The sequence below is a fragment of the Phodopus roborovskii genome, unplaced genomic scaffold, assembly GCF_943737965.1.
Source record: "Phodopus roborovskii unplaced genomic scaffold, PHOROB, whole genome shotgun sequence".
NCBI classification, from domain to species: domain Eukaryota; kingdom Metazoa; phylum Chordata; class Mammalia; order Rodentia; family Cricetidae; genus Phodopus; species Phodopus roborovskii.
This window is the reverse complement of record NW_026126629.1, coordinates 2,958,151-2,970,766: the sequence shown is the minus strand read 5'-3', so window position 1 is coordinate 2,970,766 and position 12,616 is coordinate 2,958,151. Positions and strand designations below refer to the sequence as shown.

Below are 12,616 nucleotides of genomic sequence, written 5' to 3'. Positions count from 1 at the left end.
CAAAGATACGGAAAGGAGCTAAAAGCCCATCACCAGATGAGTTGGTAAAAGAAATATGGTTATGTTTGCAATGGGATATTATTCAGCCTTTCAATAGAAGGAAATACTGAATTTCTGCCAATGTAAGCTAAAAGAAAATGGTCACATGTAGAATATAAAATATCCAAATTCACAAAAATTAAGTGTAGAAAATTAAGATACTCAGGTCATGTAGACAGGAGGGAAGTAAAGTTATCCATCAACAAATATAGAAGTCCAGTTAAGAAGATGGTAAGTTCCAGATGTGTGCTGATCTACTGAACGCTAACAATCAGCAATACGCTGAAATACCAGAAAGATGTAGGTGGTTAAATTATTTGATCATGATGCAATTTCAAAAGAAAGGGAGAATTCTTATCTACCAGGTGCTTCATGGGTCATGCAGAAAGCACATCTTAGATAAATAATCATTGTTACACATTTCTGTATACAACCATGTTACAAAGAGCCATGTAGGCAGGAGGGACAGAGAAGAGGTGATGTTACTACCATGATATGGAGCATAGGTAAGCACTGCTTTCAAATGTTCATTTATTCACATCTCAAACTGTGACAGAATCAAGTGGCCATCATCAAAAACAAGAGCAGTAGACAACGTTACTATTCGACTAATACTCCATGAAAAGAAGACCAATATTAAGGCATGAGCTTCTTGGCTAGAAATCTGAAGGAGGATGTGGGCTCAGGTCAACGGTATCCACCCGCACAAAATAGAATGCAAATATCTGAATATCCATGTAATTTTTCCCAATGAGAAAAAGGTTTACGATTTTGTTTGAAAGTTAGACATTTAAAGGTTTCAAATTCTCCAGAACACTGCTGTGATGAGAGTGGTGACTGCACACATGCAACCTAGTTGAGGAGGGGTACTGGAGCGCAACAACTCAAGAGCATCCCCACTGCTGCAAAATGCTACTTACAAGAATTAGAATCGAATTCTAAATTAATGTAAGTCACTTGGGCCAGTACGACAGCTTAACAGAGAAGTGTACCAGTCACCAGGCCTCATGACCAGAGTCTGAGACCCAGAAGCCAAATGATGGCCAACCTGTACAAGTTATCCTCTGACCTCACATGAGCTATGACACATTTAGGACAGAAGGGGGAACTAATTAAGGAAACAAGCAAGAAATACCATAAGAACACCTAAAAGTGGTGACAGAAGAAAATTTCTGATTCCTACAAGATGTACTGGGACCTCCATATGTGTGCTATGTTGGTGCTCATACACAAAGATGTACACAAAAAATAAATTATAATTTTAAGGAAAATAAAAGCAAAGCCTTTCATACAGGAAGAGTCATGATGGTAACTAATATAGCATGTTATTTTTTTTGTTTTGTTTTGTTTTTGTTTTGTTTTTTTTTTTTTTTTTGTCTCAAGCAGCTTACTTAATTTATACAACCCACTGGCCCCTTTTGGGTGGGTATGGTATTGGTATTACCAGCTATGGGAATGGCATGGTATTACCAGCTCCATGCACACACCAGCCTTCACTTCTGCTCCAGAAAGTACGTACCTTGCAAGTCAAAGACCTGGTGCAGGGCTTCTTGGTTTCCAGATCGATGACCCCACAGTGGATGTCAGGATCAAACTCTCTTTCTGTATGGAGCACACAAACATTACTGCAGTGGGTATACCAACCACTATCTTCATTTTTTAAATAAGAGGAAATCTCAAGATAGACAAATTAAAACTGTAATAAGATGTGCCCTGTTACTAATGAATATACTGCAGATGAACTGTGAGCATTGCCATGAACATTATTATCCTCACTGAAAGGCTATAACTACTACTGGAGCCTAAAAAAATATTTACTGATTTTGCATAATAATATTTATATTCAGAAAAATCATATAAACAAATTTTCATTCCAACATACAAGTGTGCATACACAGAGAGGTCCACCCTGATGGGACCTTTCCCCATGGTTCACGTTGACTAGCTTTAAGAAGGCCCTTCATATATAACCGTGCACACCCCACTTTACATATACAGCTTCTCGAGGGAATTATGACATTACCTGATAGTCTCTTATTTAAAAACTTCCTATTATTAGAACTGTCTTCAGGTTTCTTTTCCAGAGTAGGTGTTGCAGGAAGCCCTTTGCCGTTCAGAATCTGTCCAGGTGAAGGCAAGGTTGGCTTTGGTATTGAGGGGCAGTTAAGGCCAGACTTGACTGCAGAGCTCACAGCAGCAGGACAGGCTGGCCCCACTGTGGATTTCAGTAGTGTACCATCCATCTTCGGATGCATCTTTTCCACCTTCACAGAGGGCGTCATGCTGTGCAGGGGAAGTGAGAATGTAATGAACAAGTGCCCTGTTATTCCAAAGGGATGATGCCAAGCCTAGATCTACCCCTGTGCAAGGGCTCTGGGGAGACCTAGATCTAGCCCTGTGCACGGGCTCTGGGAAGGCCCTTGTACATTTTGTTTGAACCACTAAGAAAAGTGAGTAGTGATGTTCATGGCTCTTGTGACAAAAAGCCCAAAAAGCCCGTTTTCATCCTTTCAGAAACATATTCCCATGGACCAATGGGAAACTCAGACCCAAGAGTCAATGCGGTTTCTTTTCTTGTTCTTTGGTTTAACAAGTGTTCGTTTATTGATTAGTGGGAACACAACCCATCAGAACACATGGCATGCACTTGGGGGAGGAGTGAATCAGCTGTAGCCACTCAGTAACCCTGCTAGTCAGCGCAGTTTCTACAAGAAGCAAAACATGAAGTGTTCTAGAAGGACCAAGATGACACCACAGAATTCCTCATTACCTCACAAGAACTATCACTTTAATGAAAGGAATTATTAAAACAAACATGCATGATTGAGTACATGTCACTCAAGCTCTGCTTCTGGCAAAAGGAAGGCTGCTGAATCAGCACATGATATGTCACTGTTTGGGTCCCTGTCCCTGAACACAGGCTGCTATGACATAAGCTTAGGTCAGATACACCTGGCAACTGGTTGGTGAACAGGAATACTCGTGCCACTAACAACAATTTCTCTTATTATCTAGCTGACACTGTCACTTTGTTGCTTGGTGAAAGTGATGTCAACAAAACCCTAATGGTTCACTTGGTTCCCGTCTAAGCTTTCACATGACAGTGGCGGTTTGGGTGAATGTGTCTGCAAACTCTGGTGGCGTCTGGCCTCTGGTGACTGTTAAGCTGACAAGTGACCTTAACACTGCCCTGCCATTTCTTTGGCTTTTAGACAGCTATAGAAATGAAAGCCAAGTTACCTATATGAAAAAAGGAATAAGAATACATATTCCACAGGGGTGTTATGGTCAATATAGGACATCCCAGACAAATACAACCATTTTCAACAACTCACACCAGAAAGGATGAAAAATATATTAGCAGCCATATTATTACTGTGATAATTAACTTGAAGAGTTAACAGTGTACTTGAGCCCCTCACCCCACTCCAGCGAACTCTTTACAAAGACTCAGGCACTCTTGGATGGCACCCACATAGGACTCACTCACCCTAGCAGGTAAGCTGTACAAACCCCTGTGGCCATACTTACACTCTACCGTGGGGGACTTTAGTCTGCTGCGTGGGATGCATGGGTCTGATGCTCCCCCTGAGCTGCAGTTTCTCTTTGGGCAGTTTGAGTAACTTGGAGCTTGATGCGGCTGTGCAAAGGGAGCCTGCACCGGAAGGCCGGCTGTTGGCACTGCCGCCTTTGCTTTTGGACAGAGAAGGGAAGAGGGAAAATACTGAAGGGTGAGGAACAGCCAAGGATGGCTTGCTAGATGAGCTATGTCTTCTTTCTGAAACAGAAACCAAAGACAAAAAAAAAAAAAAAAAAAAAAAGACACATTTCAGCCAAGCTTCAAATGGAAAGCTGAGCCAATTCCCTGAAATAAACACATTTATATCAGAACTGAACTCATCAAGTAAAGCATGATAAATCCAGCAGAGTTTTTTGTTTTATTTTGTCTTTTAAGATAGAGTTCCTTTCTTTTTGTTTTTTTCCCTTGAGACAGGGATTCTCTGTATAACCCTGGCTGTCCTCAAACTCACAGAGATCTGCCTGCCTCTGCCTAGGATTAGATGTGTGTCACCACCTCCTGGCAAATTCAGCAGATGCAGAAAGCCCCAAGGCCAACTTAGCACAGTCCCTCTGTTCACAACGCATACCGACATAGAGAGGGTTACCACTCTGAAATCCAACAACCATTCTAAACAGGAGCAAAATGCCTGGTAGGTCTCAGGCACAGCAATTCACACCAAGAGGAAAATACTCGCTCATCTGCAGACTGTTAATTGACAAACACTGGTGTGTCTTTAACCTCTCTAGCATACACAGTAAGTACCTCTACAATTCTCAGAAGGGGAAACTGTAAAAAGAACTCACCCATCAGCCAGCCTATGGAACCAAACCTTGTTTCTAGGACCATCTTATAGCTCCCTAAGAATCTGCTAAAGTTTTCCAGTCAATCTTTTCAAACCCCTCCCACCTTTTTAAAAAATAAACTCTGACTTGACTACAGATGGCATAACTCTGCTTCACACCACTAAGATGCCAAAGACTAAAGACAAAAATATCACAAAGAGCTAAGCCTGTTTCTTTTTCTTTTGAAACCAGGAAGTAATTTATGGGAGTAAATACGGTCTACAAAGGTGTAACTGAGAATAAATCTACCCACTTACGAATGAAGTTTTCTGAGAGTAGATGCAAACCACTATAAATCAAGAGCTACTGAAAATGCTACCACAAGAAACCAGTTAGTCATTTGATAACGTAACTTCAGGATCCAATGGGGGTAGTTTAATTTAGTAGCAGCTTTGAACTCAGAATTTAAAACTACATTATCATAATTTAAGTTTTTACAAGATATGCAAACCATCAATATCATCCTATGGAAAAGCTGTATAAATAACTTAAAACACTGTTGGAATCAGTGACTACAAGCACCATTTAAATAGCTAATCTCCAAATCTTCTTTTCTCAGTGAAGCTATGACTTAGGGTTAGTAGTTCTGTAGTCTTTTTTCTTTTCTTTCTGTTATTTCCTCCCTTCCTTCCTTCGTTCCTTTCTTTCACCCTTTTCCTTTGGAAACATGGTTTCTACCTTGTCAGAGATCTTATCTACCTGCCTCTGCCTCCCAAGTGCTGGGATTAAAGGCACCTACTACCATTGCCTGGCTAATTCTGTAGTCTTTACCATGTGCTGCAGAGCCAGGTTCACATCAAGGCAAATGATGCTACCAACAGAAAAATCCAAATTCTCCAAATCAATGCCACAGAGGCTACAATGGAGTTCAGAGGCTGAACTGAGAAGCAACTGAAGAAAGTGCTTCCTTACTCTGCCCTCACCTACACTCCCAGCCCATGAAACTTAAGTGTCCAAGGAATGTGACCCCATAATAAGTTCAGTTTAATATTTTCTCCTCTTTGGTACCTCAATCGTTTTGTTCTAAATTTAGTTTTCCTAGCTTGGAATGGCAATGTTTAGTCCCCATCTAGCAGGCTGAGGAAGGTTGAAAGCCAGCCTGGGCTGACGACTACAACAGTTCTAACTGTACCCACCCCCACCACATACAGGCACAGACAGACAGAAAGACAGACAGACTGACTTGAGTGCACACATACATACATTAAAAACAAGGAAATACAGTTCAGTTGTAGCCATGTTTGAGGTTCTAAGGTTGACTCCTAGTGCTGCAAAACTAATTTCAAAGAGACCGACCAGTCAAAATTGAGCCCTTCTTTTTTGTTATTCCAAATCGCTCTGAGCCCTACATTTCCAGCACCAAGTGTAAAGATATGCCAATAGCTTTGCTACCTGCAAGGTGGCAAAGACTTCCAAGAGCCCACCTCTCACCTACAAAACAGGTCTTCAGTTAACATTATTAAGACTGACACAGCTTTCCTTCCCGTAAGAAGTGTTTTCAAATCACAGTTGTCCAGGGGCTCCCAACCTTGGCCTTAAATTCACAGAGATCCACCTACCTCTGCCTCCCAAGTGCTGGGAGCCGCCACCACCCTGTTTAAATGTAAGATTTTAAATTTGGAAAAGTGCTAGAAGAAAACATTGCAAGGCACAGGCAAGGAGTTTTTGACAGGGATTTCAACAGGAAGAAAGTAACAGCATAAAATTTAAAAACTTCTGTACAACACTGGAACAGCATAAAGGAGAACATACTTGCCATCACATATCAGTGAGGATTAACATCTAGAATTTATGAAAAAAATAAAAATTTAGGTATTACTAGACGAAACTCATCATTCAGTAAACAATGAAGGCCAGGCACTGCTCATGGTTCTCCACTGATGAAATGAAACTAGATAAATACTTGGGCAAGTGCTCAAGATCTTTGGCCATCAAGGAAACACAATTTATAATGCTGTTAAGCTTCAATTTTTATCCTATTCAAAATAGCTGCCAAGAAAACAGAGATACAGCTCAATGCCTCACCTGCATTGGAAGCCCTAGACTTCACCCCAGATCTCAAGAAATGGGGTAGTGGAAAACACCTGTAACCATAGGACTAGTGAGGTAGATCAATGCCAGCCTCTTAACTCCCCCAAAATCAAATGAAAAGACAATAAATGCTGGCAAGGGTGTGTGAGAAAGGAACCCTTATACACAGAGAGTGAACTGTGACCCACTATGGAAATCAGCCGTTCTCTCATACCACGGGAAATAAAACTACCACACTACTGCTACCACCACTTCAGGGTACACGCATGAAGGATTCTAAGTCAGAATACTCAAAGATATTTGAACATCCATGTTTGTTATTTAACTATTCCCAACAGACAAGATATAAAACTAGTATAGCTATCTCTCGACTGACTAGTGAACAATGAAAACGTAGTGCGCGCACACTGCAATTTTGTTCAACTATAAAAATTAAAATTGTGATGTTTGTAGGAAGCAGAGTGCTGTTTCTTCTCATTAGTGGAATGTAGATTTGAAACACACACACACACACACACACACACACACACACACACGAATGAAAGAGGACCACACGAGGGGAAGAAGAAGTCTACAGTAATGAGAAGGGAGAGATGAGAGGGGTAATAGAATGCATCATGAAAACACAAATGGTAGGGAATAGTAGTTCAGGGAAGGAGAACCAGTAAGATGCTATGAGGATGTATTAGAAGAGAAGAGGCAGCGGGGAGGGTGCACAAAACCTCCTGGAGTATAATGATGTAAATATGAAAATACCCCAATAAAGCAACTTCTTTGTATCTTGTCAGCTACAGCAATGAGCAGAACAGTAAGGTACAGTGGACAATTATACTTTCCTATTGTGTTTAAGGCCAGCTCCACAGGAAATACAATCCTGTTCCTGAAATGTGGGGTAAGAAACTACAGTTGGGGAGTTCATAGGGTTGGGGGAGAAGGATAAATGGACATTGTATCAATCAAGTGCTCTCTAAGTCTATGCTCACAGACTAGTGTATCCCTCAGGCCTCATCAGAGAAACTTCTAGTCATGAACAGAGGTTGACACAGACACTCGGATGTATCGAGTAAGTGTCTATAGAATGCTAGGCACAACAGAACATCTATAGCGTATTTCTTCTTTTCAAGGCTCATGGACCATCCAGGAAGAGGAAGGTGCAAAGACTGTTTGTTAAGAGATGTGAAGAGACAGGGGTTGGGAGGCACAGACCAAGGCAGAATCAGATGGATGTGACAAGACTGCTGCACTCACAATCAGCTGTGGTTGCCTGCCCAAGATGAAGCCAGCTAGCATTCTAGCATGAAGGGGAGGGAAAAGGGCAGGAACTGAGTCACTGATAGCTTCTGAAGGAGGAAGAGCCCAGTCTTCTGAAAGAAGTGGTCCCTACTAAGTCCCCCCCATGAAAGAGCCACTGCATGGCCCCACAGCAGTGTAAGTACAGCACAAACTGGAATCAGTGGGCTATTCTATTAAAAAGGGGATTGAACACAAAGTTGGGGTGAAATGGGAAAGTGGATCTGGGAGACATTACCAGGAGGAACTGGCATGAATATGATCAAAGTAATTATATGCACATATGAAACCCTAAAAATTAAAGAAGATGTTTTAAAAGAAATCAGGTATGGGTGTAGAAAGCTACATCTGGCTCAAGTAGCCACAGAGGAATACCTCCAATATCCAACATCACTCCACCTCCCCACAGACATGCACTGCACTGTCCATATCTGGTGTTACACCTCTCTGTCCACCTGTGTCATATCCTCTACCACTTCAATGATTCACAAGGGGTAACCCTTTTCTATACCTGTGTCACAGGCAAATGCCAGGTCTTCTTGAGTTAGCAACTTAACATTAGGTCAGACTGTCTCCATGTTCATTATCTACCTTTTCTCATCCTATAAAGTTTTTGTGAGCTGTGTTCTAACCTCGTGTGGTTTTACAGCATGATTTCCACAATGCAGTAATTTTTATAATGTATGCTGGGTTACAGCATAAGTGATTACAGCGTCTGGCCCGTCCTTGCAGTTTTCTGCCTTCATCATGCTACCGTTCTGGTTTTCTTTAGTTAACATCTTTCCTTGCCTATTAACTCTAAATAAGCACTAGAACAGTGGTCTTCACCTTATGTTGTGGTGACCCCAACCATAAGATTATTTTTGTTGCTACTTTACAACTTTAAGTTTCCTACTGTTATAAACTGTAATGTAAACATTGTAAGGATTCAGGCATTATGCTGGCCTGCCCCTGACCCCTGGCAGAATGCACTCAGGCAGTACTCTGGTCAGCCCAGGGTTCCGTGAGTACTAGCTTGCAGGCAGGTGTAAAGGACCCCTGTAAAAGACAGACCCCTGTCCATTTATGCTTTTTGCCTTCTAACACCCTCTCTCCCTCCCTCTCTCCCTCCCTCCCCCCTCCTCTCCTCCCCTTACTCCCCCTCCCTCACTCTCTCCTCTTCTGTTCGGGTGCCTCTATGTCTCTTCCCTTCCCCTTTACTACACTTTCTAAATAAACCCCTCATCCAAGCTCTATCTGCCTGGAGTGTTACTCCCTCTGCCTTGGTCACCCTCACCTGCAATGCTCTCGCACGTGGTCCCTTATCTTGGGACCCCCACTCCAGACCACCCCCCTTCTCCAGCTTTAACCTATAACTGTAACAAAAGAACGACAAACATCTGTTTTCCAATGGTCTTAGGTAACCCCTGTGAAAGGATTGCTCAACCCCCAAAGAGGTCTCGACCTACAGGTTGAGAACTGCATTAGATAATCAAGACCCAAGATTTCTAATATTTACTTTTGAGGGTATGCATGATGTGTAGTTTGTGTCTGGTGTGTGTGTGTGTGTGTGTGTGTGTGTGTGTTTCCACAAGCACAGGCACAAATGTGGTAGGTACATGTACAGACATTAGAGGAAAACCCTTTTTTGTTGTTTGAGACTGCCTATGCCAAAGTAGCCTGTGATCTCCAGGATACTTTTTCTTGACCTATCTCCCTTTGGGAGAACTACAATTACACAGAATTATGCAGGTTCTTGGTATCTGAACTCTGGAGCGTCTCTCCCTATAATCACTTTATTCAGACCTAGATTTATAATGCTAAAAATTTGCAGATATATATTTCTCAACAACACCAATTCTTTAAAAACTCGTGAAATTTTAATTTACTAAAAAAAACTGAGCCAGGCAGTGGTAGCAGTGCTCACGTTGAATCCCAGCACTCACAAGGCAGACAGAGGCAGTCGGATCCCTGTGTTCAGAGCGGGGGTGGGGTTGGGGTGGGGTGTTGTTTTGTCTGCCTGGTCTACAGTTCCAGGACAGCCAGGCTACACACAGAGAAACCCTGTCTCAGAAAATACCAGCTCAAGTACTTGTTATGCTACTGAATTCAGCTGTTTCCTCACATGAGGAACTGGCACCTTCTTACCCTTTGAAGAGCAGCATCTGGCCATCTCTTCAAGGAAAACTAAACTTAATTAGGTCTGCATTAAACTCTCTAATCTTTCATGGTATCTCCAAGTATTTTTTAAAGGTGGTTTACAAGTCCTTAAGTTTTCAGATTTTTTTAAAAAATACTGAATACAACTGATATGATTATTAAATGATTATTAACTACATACTTTTTCTTTTCTTTCTTTCTTTTTTTTTTTTTTACAAAGTAAATCTGGGTGTCCCATCACATGAGGACCTTGGTTTAGATTTCCCAAATCCATAGAGCTGGATGCAACCCCACACATCTGCAATTCCAGCACTCAATAAGGAGAGACTCAGCTTATAACTGGCAGCTAGGCTGCTTTTTACACAGTGGCAAAGAGGCGAGGGCTGACACTTGTTGCTCTCTGACCTCCACACTTTCTCTATGGCTTATGGATGTACCACACTCACTCAAACACATACTTATACACACATAACGACCCCCCAACAGAGGGAGAGAGACAGAGATCTTAAAGAATCTATTTAGAGTTCTAGCCTCAACTATACATCCAAAATACAGCAAGGTATACCACCATTCATGACCATTGTATTAAATTGTCCTTTTCTCAAAAGGCATCGTTAGAAAAGTCCCCTTAACTCGGGGTTCTTTTCTTGTATGTTTTATTAAACATTTTTCCAATTATTTTTTAATCTAAGCAACATATCTCACCACCATCATCAGCAATCTGTACCAAGCACAAGCGAATTATGGGATTTACAGGGGATGTCTCAGTCCTAACCAACTTCCATACACACTAGTAAAATTCCTCAGCCTGAAAAGGATCATTAGTGGAAGAAAGTTTTAAAAATAGCACCTCTTGAATACTATAACACTGCCATTCAGTATATTCCAGACTACAGTGTACTCCAGATTACAGTAGATTATTACAGCCTATACAGTATACTCCAGACTACAGTGTACTGCAGCTGATACAGTGTACCACAAACTAACTGCCAGTTCCCCCAACAACTGCATGTCTGACAGCAGGCTGTAGGCTCCTACTGTTACCCAAGACCCAGAGACAGTAACAAGTTACCTATCTCTGATCTGGGAGAGATCAAAAGGGGAACTCTGCATTTTGACAGTAGTGAATGTGGGTCTCACAGAGCTCCTCTGCTGAACTTGGGGACAGCATCCACCATGCTAAGGTCTCTTCAGACAGTACTTTAGGGGAAACTCAGAGCTCATCCAAAAATATATAAATTCAAAACAAAGAATGTTTATTCAAGCTCATTTTATTTTATAATTTTAAAAGCTAGCTTATTTTCCTGACAGGACTCAAGTGAAAATCAGGAAAAACTGGAGGTAGAAGGGAAAAAGGTATCAGCATAGTAAGATGAAAAACCCCATGACTTTCCTTTAAACGAAACCCACACTTTGACTGCCAGGGAAGGCAGTGTGCATTTACATAAAGCAATATACAATTTCATACAGGCTCTGAAAGCCTCCTTCCAAAATCATCCTGCCAACACCCTTCATTAAAGCCTTCTACGCGGTCATCCAGTGTAAAGTGCAAGTATAACACACACAGACTCCTGGCCAGGTGTAACATATGGCAATGCATTTTAGAGAGGGCTCAGTTTAGAATCTTCATTCATAGGGTGCCTTCAATGACTTACTCTAAGCATTTTCCACAGTGAAAATGTCCCATGTTACTAACAGTGCTCTTCCTCAACCTCAACTGTTGGCTCTACACTCAGTCTGCCAAAGGCAGCACCTAAGAACATTAATTGTGTCATTTTTCCTGCCTTATGACCATGACCACCTAAGGAATGCCCAAGACAAAGACTCACAAAGGGATAAATCAAGACATAAACCCCAGCAGCTCCTTAATACACACCCACTCAGTACTACACTAGGGTTTTCCCAAAGGCTTCCCCTCATATCAGAGTCATGCCTCAGGACCTTTACTGTTTACCATGCCAAGTAAATGTAGTAACTGACTAGACAATGTCTGTTTTAGCACTACCTGTTAAACGACAACTTTTAATAACTTTTTAAAAGAACCTCGTGGCATCCCATTTGAAAATCTCAGCGTAGTCTGACCACACAGGGACATTTCTATTTAACAGTGTCTCATCACTTTTACAGCTCTACTCCAGCCATGGTTATCACAGGTTCATTTCAGCTCTCAAGTTGCTTCTCTTTGATTCCATTTCTTTAGGTTCTCCTGGTACAGGATGAGATGCTCTAGAGAAAGTCTCACACCGTCTACTTGTGGTGGGACTGTTCTGGAACATTCAAATTTCAAGTTGGGGAATCCAGAGCTGACCTCTGGCTTGCAGCATATAGTATGAAAGGACAATTAACCAGCACTGGGCACTTCTGAGCACATTTAGGGGGGTTACAAACGCACTGGCCTGGGGGTGCTCCAGAGCACGTTTAGGGGGGGCGGTTACAAATGGAAAACACTGAGAAAGAAAACTCTTCACCACAAAGCACTTGGCATCATTTCCACTAGAGAGATTTAACTGAAAGGGATGATTTCAATACTGGCTGCCCTAACAAATTAGTCTCCAACTGCTACCTCTGCCAAAGCATTTTCCTCTCCTCTAATGCAGAGGTGTTTTTAAAATGAAAATGTAAGTGGAAAGTGCAGAAAAGAGAGTCATTTACAGCACTTGGGCCACTTGAAACAACTTTTCACCAAAGGTCTGTAATCAAATTATCAAGCTCC

At 41.8% G+C, this 12,616-nt stretch overlaps 1 protein-coding gene across 3 annotated transcripts in view; it reads right to left on the bottom strand.

The window, feature by feature from the left end:
- Atxn7 (ataxin 7) overlaps positions 1-12,616 on the bottom strand; it is an 83,924-nt gene that overhangs the window by 13,347 nt on the left and 57,961 nt on the right. For all 3 annotated transcript variants that reach the window (XM_051206761.1, XM_051206760.1, XM_051206762.1), the window contains 3 exons: positions 3,571-3,817; positions 2,063-2,322; positions 1,559-1,641 (listed from right to left, as the gene is read on the bottom strand). In XM_051206761.1, the coding sequence (XP_051062718.1) occupies positions 1,559-1,641; positions 2,063-2,322; positions 3,571-3,817 (590 nt within the window). The remainder of the gene's footprint in view (positions 1-1,558; positions 1,642-2,062; positions 2,323-3,570; positions 3,818-12,616) is intronic.